Source organism: Engystomops pustulosus, chromosome 4 (genome assembly GCF_040894005.1).
Source record: "Engystomops pustulosus chromosome 4, aEngPut4.maternal, whole genome shotgun sequence".
In the NCBI taxonomy this organism is placed as follows: Eukaryota; Metazoa; Chordata; class Amphibia; order Anura; family Leptodactylidae; genus Engystomops; species Engystomops pustulosus.
Genome location: NC_092414.1, coordinates 194,888,491 through 194,900,900, shown reverse-complemented (window position 1 = coordinate 194,900,900; position 12,410 = coordinate 194,888,491). Strand labels below are relative to the sequence as shown.

Sequence of the window (12,410 nt, the reverse complement as noted above, 5' to 3'; positions counted from 1 at the left end):
CTAAAATAATCATGTAAATAAAAAAATTGGGGGGAGGGGATATCAGAGATGAATAAATTGTAATTCCCTATCGGACAATTGTGTCTACGTTCCAGACCACAATAATTTTTATATATAAATAGATTTTTCTACAGCACAAGTAAATGAAGTCTAGCATGGAACTATCTATGACATATGACAAGATCCCCACCGTGGTGTCATTCGTTTAGCAGTAGGGAGCCATTAGGTTGACATGTGCCTAGAAGCTATTGGCTTTTGACACAGAGGTCATTTAGATCAAAAGGTCATTAGGTGTGAAGAGTAAAGGAACAGCCCAGGCTTTCTTGCTATATATACAGTGCAAGTGTCCAGTGTTCAGTCAGAAGGCTAGAGAACTGGTCCCATCTCCTCACTTGGAAAAGTTGTGCTAGACCTATTCAGAGATGACCTCACTGAGCATAGCTCTCTACTTTCTACTCTTCTCCATGGTCCAGGCTATGCCCAGTCTCTTACAAACAGAGGCCAGGGTTGGCCTACCAGGAACTAACATGGGGTTAAGAGCATCATCCTTTCTTTTGGGAAAAGGGCACTCACTGGACATAAAATATCCCCATTATATGATGCAGCTCTACAATTCTCTGGCAAAGAATGACACCAAGCTCTCCAGCCTACCCCGTCCTGACATTCCCGACTATGACTCCGTGCTAAGCCTTGTTGCCAAGAGTGAGTACCATTGATATTTCTTACTGTTCTGTTAAAGTTTTATTAAATTTACTTCTATAATTTTTATTAACTTTTATAATGTAGGCTTCAACTTTTACAAAATTTTTGACATGTCGAAAGTCTTGATCAGTTGGGGTTCAGAAGCGGTAGAATGAAGAAGTAGAAGTATTTGGGTTCACATTGCACTTCTTTAACTTTTTATTGGTTTGGCTCTTCAGTGTGGGTGGAGTGTATATACTTATCTTCATCATTTGAATCGAGACACCAAAGGTGATCTATAAAAGGACAATGAGGCCACTAAAATTGTGCCTCTTCACCTTTAATTGGGCAGTAGGGTTCTCAGAACCCAAGATTTACATAAGTTTAGTTACCCTTTAACATATACCTTAAATGCTTTAGATGCCCAAAAGTTGACCTTGTACATCTTGGCTGGATGAAGATGGATGACTGACAATCAGACTCATCCCTGCTGAGAATAAGTGTTAAAACATTCAACAACCCATTAGGTTTTGTGTATTGCACTTTAAAAAATATCCTCCTCTGACAATGTTAACATATGGAAAGTCCTTCTGTTGCCAGTGATTGTTCTTCATACAAATCTTTTTCATATATTTTTTTTCAGATTGTACCATGATCGATAATCGTGTAATCTTATCCTTTGACATGTCTTCAGTCTCTACTAGCAACGAGTTGAAGTTAGCACAACTAAGAGTCCATATACCTTCTTTCGAGATTTACCAAAATTTTACCTTGCAAATTTACCACAGTAAAAATGGTCAAAAACTGTACCTTGGGTCCTTCAAAATCGATCCTTCGGAAATAACAGACTCCCATTGGATGAGCTTTGACCTCACCAAAATGATCCAGTATTTTCTCCATCAAGAAGAGATAAATATGCATGAATTCATGAAGACTAAATATGAAGGGGAGGACCAGAACACTGACCTGACCGACCACACTGCTACTAGAGTCTATACATCTATGGCAGAGAAAGTTGTGCTGGTTGTGTTTACAAAGGACAAGTCCCTTGAAAGCATCTCTGGTTCTCCTAGCCTCATCAAAACTGTAGAGTCCTCCAAGCATGTCACACTGGACAAAGCCAACAGACTGCCCGGTATTAGGAGACACAGAAGAAACCGAATCGAGAGTCATCACTTGTTTATGAATAACGGGCCTTCCAAACCTATAAAAAGTGGAACCCCCCTCTGCCGTAGAGTGGACATGTTTGTAGATTTTGGTGAGATAGGATGGGGAAGCTGGATTGTCTACCCTAAAAAATTTAATGCCTACAGATGCGAGGGTGCCTGTCCGATACCCCTGAATGAGACCTTCAAGCCAACAAACCATGCCTACATGAAGGTAAGAAGAGATTTTACATACTATTAATCTTAAGTATTCAAGTCAAGCTCATTGCTAGTCTTATCAAAGTTGTAGTAGTCTAAAAAGTGGACATACCCCATCAGACTTAAATACAATTTACCGAACAGTCATCTGACAGCCAACTCTCCCAACTCCCTCATACACTTACACAAGTGTATGTGTAATGTATGTGTCATTGGTGGTGGCTTAATCCCTAGTAGGATAAGGGATTATAAACCATGTACACTTACATGCTAGTGTGTTCCCTCTGGCAGGATCCACTCTTCTTTTAGCTTCTTTTAAAAAAAAAAACACTTTAAAAAGTATGCAAATGAGTCCGAGGGGCTCCGTACACAATCAACAGCTATAGAGCCCAGAGCCCCTCAGACTCGTTTGTATAGATGAAACCCTTTTTGAAGCTAAAATAAGGGTGAATCCTGCCAGAGGGGGCACACACCTGCATGTAAGTGTGCTTGGTTTATTATCCTCTATCCTTGTGGTAGATTTCCTTTAAGAATCAGGCAGTTGACTTCCAACTAACCTGATTCCTTATCTCCCCCTATATCTCTTACCGGAGAAGAGTTGGGAAAACTCATACACATTACCAAACCTGCAAACAGTGTTGATTTAATGTGTAAGGGGACATGTACATGGTCCAAATCTGTACCATTTAGGCACGATCAGCTGACTAAGGCATGTTTGGCTATGCTTGTCAAAAGTAGAATCGAGCATGATTAATTCCAACATGTCCAATCACTTCTTCTCAAGTAAAATGAGTTGGCACCACATTATTTGACAGCAAATAACGCACCTTTTCTTCACCGTTTTAACAAAAACACATGTACACTCACTTACTTTTTGAAAGTTTTTTGGAAGAGAGATTCGATTTCGATAAAAAATATTCATAGATATTATGAAAATAATAATAATTGTTGACTATTGCATGCAATTCATAATGATTTTCCCTGTATTGCAGAGTGTGGTGAAGCTGTACCAGCCGGAGCGGGTGGAATGTCCTTCCTGTATCCCCATAAGGATGAGCCCCTTGTCCATGTTGTATTATGAAGGCAATGACGTCGTCATAAGACATCACGAAGAAATGATTGTAGAGGAGTGCGGCTGCAGCTAGCCGTGCACACACGTCCTATACGCTGTATATATTGTATATATGTCATTGTCTATTTATTTATAAAAGTGCAGATTATGTTTGTGATTTTATGTCTTATTTTTCTATGTCTTCTAAATATAAAACTGAAATGAATGAATGAATAAAAATAACTTAATCTTTAACAGACATGTAAATGGTAATTCAAAGCCTAAAAAAAAGGATAAAAACAATTCACTTAACACCTCCTAGGCAAATTAAAAAAAAACAAAAAACTTATGAGATGGTGGCTATGGAATTTAATGGAACAGTCGCTTCATGGAGCCTGAGCTGCAATATTGAACATGAGACATTGATCTAGTAAGCGTGCGTTCACACGTTAAGTTTGGGTTGTGTTTTCATTGCGTTTTGAAACGCATTAAAACAGCTGAGAAGAGGTGATTTGCCTCATTACATTTCTGTTAACATTTGCATTTACAAAATGCAATGTAAACACATTGTTAACATATGTGTTAACAATTTATTAACACATGTGTATTCTTAACACATGCCTTAACATTGTGTTTTGTAAAGGCAAATGTTAACAGTATTGTTAAACACGGAAAACAAGGAAAACAACGGATTTCAAATTTTGCACAGTTTCTTTGAAGGGAACCTGTCCCAAATCTCCTCCAAAGTCATGGGAGAATGAGCAGAGAATACGTATTTAACTTTAGTTGAGTCAAGTTTAGAGTCTGCAGGGGGTGAGTCACTTCAGACGATCTTCAGGTCTATAGCATCTAGAAACATGCTGGTGTCATATTAAAGGAAATGAAGCATGGATAAACCAGGGACACTTAGGCCCCTTCCACACTTGCGTTGCAGATCACGTCAGAGTTTGATCAGGGTTTGGTCAGTGAAAAACGCACATTTTGCATCAGAGTGCAATCAGTTTTCAGTCAGAGTTTGTTCAGTGTCTCAGTTTTTCACGCGCGTTTTTGATGCAATTTCAATGCAATTTCAATGCATTTTTCACACGCAGAAAATGCGCGTGAAATGGACTCAGGACTGAGCTCTATCTTTTCTATGGCAATTGATGCGTGAAAAACGCATTGCACTTGCAAGTGTCTCAGAGTGCAATGTGTTTTTGATGCATCTCCATAGACTTGTATGGTGCGTTTTTCACGCGCGTGACTTGCAAAAGTAGAGCATGCCGAGATTAAAATGCGCATTAAAAAAAACGCGCGTGTGTGCGTGAAAAAAAATGCAAGTCTGAAAAGACCCATTGGTTACAATGGGTCAGAGTGCAATGCAAGTGTTGCGCGTCAAAAGCACGCGCAGAAAACGCGCGTGAAAAACGCAAGTGTGAAAGGGGCCTTACTCATAGATCCAGGCACCGTGACTGTGGTTATCTAATATTATTCATCCATGGCCTCCTTCCTTCTAAAATTTAGCATAATTATAAAAGTTGATTTTAGAAGGAAGGAGGCCATGGATAACAAATATAAGAAGATTCCCACAGTCCCGGTATCTGGATCTATGAGTAATGTCCCTGGTTTATCAGGATGGATTTTGTAAATTTCCTTTAAAGATACAGAATTTCATTTTTCAGATTACATCAGACTCGTGGTTCTGTGATAAAGGTAGATAAAGACATAGTTGGAGATGCAATCAGCAAATAAAAATCACATTCACACATTTTATTGAACTGTCTCTAGTTCTATAGCTCACAGAACCACAGGTAATCTAAGATACATATCTTTAATATGACACCTATAAGCATCTGAAGTGAAGTGACAATCCCCCTGCAGCCTCTAAACTTGACTCATCTCTGGTAAAATATGACTCTGTTCTGCTCATGACTTTGAAGATTTTTTTTTAGGTAAATGGTTGAGTTTATTAAAATTCTATAAAAGATATTTCGTATACTACCTTAGTAGGGGTAGCTTAACGGGCTAAAACCACCGGTCAGTGGTACAGGGGGGGGGGGGGTCCGATCCTTAGGGGGCACACCCTTACACACCGCGGTCATGCTTGACCTTGGTGTGTAAGGGGTTAACACTTGCAATCGGAGTTAGCTCTGATCACGAGTGTCAGGATGCAGTGTCAGCTGTAATATGCAGCTGACAGCTGCAGATTCTGGTGCTGGCTCCGGTCTTGAGCTGGTGCCCAAAGCTGGGCGTAATAGCACATCCTGGCGTACTACTACATCCTGGTGCGAGTAGGGGTTAAAAAAAAAAAGAAATTTGTTGCACAGGGATGAATTTTTCTGCCACACCAACTAAATTTTCTTGCCCTTTTTCCAGGTGAATCTTTAAACTGTCTGAAAATAGTCTAAAACCTGTAATTAAAGGACATCTAGACATCTTCGAATTTTGCACAGTTTCTTCAAAGGGAACCTGTCCCAAATCTCCTCCAAAGTCATGGGAGAATGAGCAGAGAAGACTCATATTTAACTTGAGAGGAGTCAAGTTTAGAGACTGCAGGGGATGAGTCACTTCAGACGATCTTCAGGTCTATAGAATCTAGAAACATGTTGGTGTCATACTAAAGGAAATGAAGCATGGATAAACCAGGGACACTTACTCATAGATCCAGGCACCGTGACTGTGGTTATCTAATATTCATCCTTGGCCTCCATCCTTCTAAAAATCAACTTTTAAAACTTTGTTCGTAAGCCGGTGCCCGAAGCCGGGCATAATAGCACGTCCTGGTGTACTACTACGCTCTGGTGCGCCAAGGGGTTAAAAAAAAAGAAATTTGTCGCACAGGGATGAATTTTTTCTAGTACACCAACTAAATTTTCTTGCCCCTTTTCCAGGTAATTCATTAAACTGTCTGAAAATAGTCTAAAACCTGTAATTAAAGGACATCTACCACCAGGATGAAGGATTGTAAACCAAGAACACTGCCATACTGGTGTGCTCCTTCTCTGGCAGGATCCACTTCTCTTTAAGCCTATTATGGCCTTGTTTTTAAGATTAAAATGCTTACAAAAATTATGCAAATGAGCCAGAGGGGCTCCCAGCCTAGAGCCCCTCAGGCTCATTTGCATAATTTTTGGAAGCATTTTAATTTGCATAACTTTTAAAGCCTTTTCATCTTAAAAACAAGGGCATAAGAGGCTTGAAGAGAAGTGGATCCTGCCAAAGGGGCACAAAGCAGTATGTCAGTGTGCTTGGTTTACAATCCTTCATACTGGTGGTAGATGTCCTTTAATTTACTGTGGCGCTGTGTATTTCAGGCAGAAATTGCTCCAGAATTCTGGCGGAGACGAGACAATGAACCTCCTTCAATACATTTCCTGATTGGAATGAGGCCTTCTTAAATTTGGGTAAACAGAAAGCCATTAATTAATCACATCTTCATAAAAGTCTATTTTACTAGAATATTCCAAAATTCTAGGTTCGCGTCACCATCTTGGCTAAGATGTCATCAGGGAACAATCTGTTGCTAGGACAACCTTGAGTTTTTGTATAGTTTCTGATCATTTGTTACAATTTGTCAGTGACAAATTGTTATACATGTTCAGTAAAGTCTCCATATACTGCCATAATGTAGTATGGCAATACAGCAATACAGGATCAGACAACCCAGGGTTAAAGTACCCTAGGGGGTCTGAAAAATAGTAAAAAAAAAAAATATGTAAAAAGTTAAAATAAATAAATGAAAAAACCCCAAAAATTCAAATCACCCGCTTTCCCTAGAACTGCTGTAAAAATAAATAAACTGTAAAAATCATATTTATGATATATAATCATCCCAAAACGTCCGATCTATCAAAATATAATAACGGTTATTTCCAGGGTTTAATCCCATAATGGAAAATAACACCCAAATGTCCAACACACTACTTTTACGCCAATTTGCAACATATTAAAAAAAATTATAAACGGGATCAAAGGTCGTATAGTTCTCAAAATGGTAGCAATGAAAACATCAGCTCATCTCGCAAAAAATGACCCCTCACACAGCTCCATACAACGAAGTATGAAAAAGTTATTAGCTAAAGAAAATGGCAAAATGAAGAATTTTTATTGTACAGATTTTATTTCTTAATGTTTTAATTTTTTTTTATAGAAATGTATTAAAATACAATAAAACCTATATAAATTTAGTATCACTGTGATCATACCGACCCAAAGAATAAAGGAGACCTGTCATTTGGGGTGTACAGTGAAAGCCGTAAAAACCAAGGCAACAAGAAAACGGCGCATCAATTTTACTGCATTTGGAATTTTCTTTCTCGCTTCCCAGTACAAGGCGTGGACTATTAAATATCATCAATACGAAGTGCAATTTGTTACACAAAAAACAAGCCCTCATACAGCGCTTGACAAAGAAAAATAAAAAGAAGTTAAATATTTTTGAAGGTGGGGAGTAAAAAATGGAAACGCATAAAACGAAAAAGGGCTAAGGAGTTAAGGGGTTAAAATGATGGCTACTATTTAACTATTGTGCTTTATTGATGTTACACTCTGTAGTCACGAAATCCTTAAAAAAGTGAATATCTATAATCTGCACCTATAACCAGTATGGTGATACCTTCAGTACATCACAAAGTACATTATGATGCAATGGTCATGTGATGATAAGATGAGGGGGTACCGGCTGCTATCACTACTGTGACCTCACAGAACTGCACAATGTGGATTGACTGCTACATGAACCGACTACAATAACAAAGCCCAGGCCTCAGGCCTGGAGTCACAACACATGTCTGAATAGTCTCAATCCACATCCTACACATCAGTGCCTCCTGCCCTGATCCTCATGTCTGGAGACCTTTAATGACTTTCCAATGAGATCCCCCCCATTACCAGCAATGTGTATTACAAAGGTTCACATCACAATGGGATGAGTTATCACTACTAAAACAACCATACCTCATACATTGGGGCAAATTTACTTACCCGTCCCGTTGATGCCGCCGATCCGGAATGTCCGCCGAGGATTCGGAGCTTCCGCGATTCACTAAGATCGTGCGTCCGATATCCTGCATGTGTTGCTTCCCCTGCTGAGGTCCGCCGGAGTTCACCTTCTTCTTCCCGGTGTATGTGAGTGCTGATCTTGCGACACAATTTGGCGACACGCGGTTTGTCCAAATCAGTCGGGTTGTCTGACGTCCACGCCCCCCAATTCGTGTCGCATGCAAGCCGGTGCCGATGCGCCACAATACGATTGCCTGGGGCAATTCAGGGCAAATCGGAAAAAATTGCGAAACCCGACGGAAATGCGTCCGACGGACCCTTAGAAAATGTGCCCAATTGTTCTACATCCATCAATATCTATTCATCTATACCACTTTAATTTCTATTTCTAGCTTCTTATTAACCATATAATATACACACACAAATAAATATATAGATATTTATGTAAAATCTATGTAAGGGGAGAGTGTCTGAGGTAAAACTGTTCTAGTTACCCATGGCAACCAATCAGAGCTCAGCTTTTATTTTCCCACTGCTGTTTATGAATTTAAAGTTGTGCTCTGATTGGTTTCCAAGGACAGTTTTACCTCAGATACTTCAGATAAATATTCCCCGTATCTAATATCTATCATCTAGCTATGTAATATCTATCCGATCTATCTTCTATCCATCCCATATCCAGAAAGCTGAAGCCTCAGCACACATAAGGGCACTATATTTTTGACTTTGATCTCTGTGTTGATTCCAAAGATCACCGAGTATAAGTAGAGACGAGAGAATCATCCAAGATTCAATATAAAAAAAACTTTGTTTAATTTTTTTTAAAAAGATTTTGTTTGGGTCGAATCGGTCCAAACCGACGTTGCTCCAACTGTCTTGGAAATTGGTCTATAATCCACTCTGATCCTCTAAAACAAAGATTAGAAGTTTCTAACTTGTTTTTCACAATTTTATTTCGATTTGCCGAACTCCAAATAAGCTCTGGAACAGTCGCCGCTTAAAAACATTTGTCCAAAGCAAATAAGAAAAGATTCAAATCAATGGTTGAAAAATATCAGATGTGGAATAAAACAGGCTCATCCAGACTTGGAGGTGCTCAGACTTATTGGATCCATCGTAGTGTGGCTTGTTGTTATGCATAGGATAATTATGGGTGGCTATGGACAGGGCCGGTTCTAGACAAAGTGGGGCCCTGGGCAAAACTAAAAGTGGGGCCCCAAAATAAAACTATTTTATGTCCAGTCACAGTCAGCAAGAGGCTCTCTTTAGTATGGTAAAACAAACTGAAATATGGGAGAATTTTATAGGAGATAGATAGATGATAGAAAGATTAATGGGCAGCACGGTGGCTCAGTGGTTAGCACTACAGCCTTGCAGCCTGCAAAGAGTTTGTATGTTCTCTCTGTGTTTGCGTGGGTTTCCTCCGGGTCCTCCGGTTTCCACCCACACTCCAAAAAATTACTGGTAGATTGATTAGATTGTGAGCCCCATTGGGGACAGGGACTGATTTGGCAAGATCTGTGCAGCGTTGCATAATCTGTGTGCACTATATAAATAAAGGAATTATTCATTATAATTATTATGATAGAAGATAAATATGAAAGATGATAGAGATTTCTAGATGCAGAACTATAAAGTAGGTGATATATACAGAAGATGGATATGAGAGATAAATACAGTGGAAGATAAATAGAAGATTGATTAATAAATAGAGAAAAAGTGAGATATATAAATGGTCAGATTATAGGAGATAGTTAACTAGACAGATAGATATATAGACAGGAGATAGATGATAAGCATCTTCACCCCGGAATTCAACCAAGGGGAATTAACCCTTTCACTGCCCGGCATTTCTGGATATTTTGTCGCGTTATTGACCAGAGCAATTTTTACAATTTTGACATTTAAAAATGAAATTACACAACAAATGAACATTGCCAGAATTTCTGCTTTGATATAGTACACACTGTTCTTGCTAGAATTGTTGAACATTTGTTTTAATCTTACGGTCTTCCCTATGACGTTATATCTGTTATACTGTGAAACTTCAATAAAATATATATGAAAAAAAAAATAGTGATGGGCTGACCCGAACCACAATGTTCAGGTCCCAAACCAAAACCCACACTTCAGCCAGAGGTTCAGGTTTGGCATTGGGGCTCACCAAGAAAAGCTTGAGTTGCTAAGCATGTCTGAGGAAGGAGGAAACTCCCCCAAAACGTCATAGGACACATGGGGCATTCGGGATCTCAGTGGAAGCCATGGAAATTTAGAGTGGACTTACATTTTGGACTATGGGACACTCAGCCGATGATTGGTGATGTACTTATGCCTTTTATGTCTTGGAATGAAATTATATATAAAATGAAGATTGAATACAAAAAAAAAAAAAAATGAAATTACAGCAAAAAGAATTACAGCAAAAAGTAAACCCAATAAACCACATATTTTCTGAAAGCAGACACTTGCCCCATTTTCAAAATTGCATTAAAGAGTTTATAGACATAGGCACCTTCATGCAATTTTGATTCAAACTGAAACATTTTATTAAAAAATACTTAAAATTTTACTTTGATGGCAAAAATGTGCTCCAAGCAGAAAATGTTTACCTTCACATCTCCTAAATGTAATATATGGACATGTGTAGAGTTCACAAATGTCCCATATTGATATGTTCACATAAATAAATCCACATAATATCACTAGAACTGAAATAACTTGATATCTGCTTTTCAGCTAGAAATTTTAAGACAGTCACAACCTGCAAAATATAGCAATAAAACAGAATAAAAAGTAAAGGCGCCATAAAACCAATATCATTTTGAAAGCAGACAACTAGGCGATGCATTTGGCAATTAACATTCAAAATTTCCTCTAAAATATGTACAAATCCAGATACTTATATAAAGAAAATCTACTTTCCTAAAACCGTAAGATGTGAGGAGATCATACAGACCCCACATGTGGATATTCACCAAAATATGCAGCAAAGGGAACGTTAAATCCACAGGGGACACCAAACTATTTTTGCAGAAGTGTCATACAGATCTATAATTGTTTGCTCCCTTACACAATGGATACCCAAATAAATAACTATATATCCGCATATAACTATTAGCCGCACAATAACAGAACCCTCCGCGCTTCATAAGAATTTGAGTGAGAACGTCATAACATGGGTGTAAATAATGGAAGATGGTGTGAAATAAAAACTTTATTCGAGAGTATGTGAGTGTTTTTGGTGTTACACATAACTTTATGGACATGTTCTGGTTGTGGTGTTTATATATAATAGACACATTAGGAGAAGAGGATCGAATGTTCATCATATCAGTTAATTTTCGCAACGAAACTATCACAAAATAAAAGGCAATAAGAGAGAAAGTGTGTTCTTAGATAGTTCTACATAGAGAAGGGTTAAAAACATAAATATTAGTTGATATTATCCCTTCTCAAAATGTAGTAACATATAAAGAGAATATTTCCATTATCTGTGAGGTGCAGCAAATTCTCCCTGTAGCCTGATGGCTAAGAATCTGGAGGGGGGGACACTTCAGGGGGCCGTATCTCTGGCTCTGTGACACATAGAACCTCACTACTTTTTTCCTATGAAAGAAGAGAGTCTCCTCTTTCTAAGTGTCAGGAAAACAGATATATTAACTGTTAAACTGCCGTCAGGAGTGATTTTTACATATAAAAATGGCACCTGATATTCTTACTTTAAACCTGAATATCTCTGTATCCATGGCACCTAGAAACAGAATTCAAGATTCATGTGAAAGAAGTGATTCTCCCCTTTCAGGGGCAGGCCCTGGGCAATTGCCCACTTTGCCTACCCATAGCGCCGGCCCTGGCTATGGAGAGCGAGAAGGCCCAAACAACTAGGAGAGCATACCTCCAACACTGGATCAGCCCATTGTTTCTATGCCACGTAGCTATCTGACAGTGACAAGGATTTCTAGACCTTCGGATCCTGGAGGAGTTCCTGCTGGCTAACCAATTTACCTCATAAAGCGATCAGCATGGTGTTTGATAGTCTACAACCAGTGGCGTAACTACCGCCGTAGCAGCCGTAGCGGTTGCTACGGGGCCCATGAGGTTCAGGGGCCCGGGGATGCACGCTCCCTGCAGTGCTTTGCCACCCGCTTGGAGTAAGTGGTCCGGGTTGCAGTGCCGGGTGCCTGCCGGATCGTGCCCCCGGGCCCCTCCCTGTGCATCTACAAAACTCTCCTGGCCCACCCACCTCTTTCCAGGATCGCCTGCCTGCTCATCTCCCTGACCCGCCCCCCCCAGTCACCTCTCTGACCCGCCCCTCCAGCCACCTCTCTGACCTG

General features: G+C 39.4%; 1 protein-coding gene across 1 annotated transcript; it reads left to right on the top strand.

The window, feature by feature from the left end:
• Nucleotides 1-422: 422 nt before the first annotated feature.
• On the top strand, nucleotides 423-3,190 carry LOC140125746 (nodal homolog). Its single transcript, XM_072144609.1, has 3 exons — nucleotides 423-702; nucleotides 1,325-2,061; nucleotides 3,038-3,190. The coding sequence occupies exons 1-3, from the start codon at nucleotides 423-425 to the stop codon at nucleotides 3,188-3,190; spliced, it is 1,170 nt and encodes a 389-aa protein (XP_072000710.1).
• Nucleotides 3,191-12,410: the final 9,220 nt, after the last annotated feature.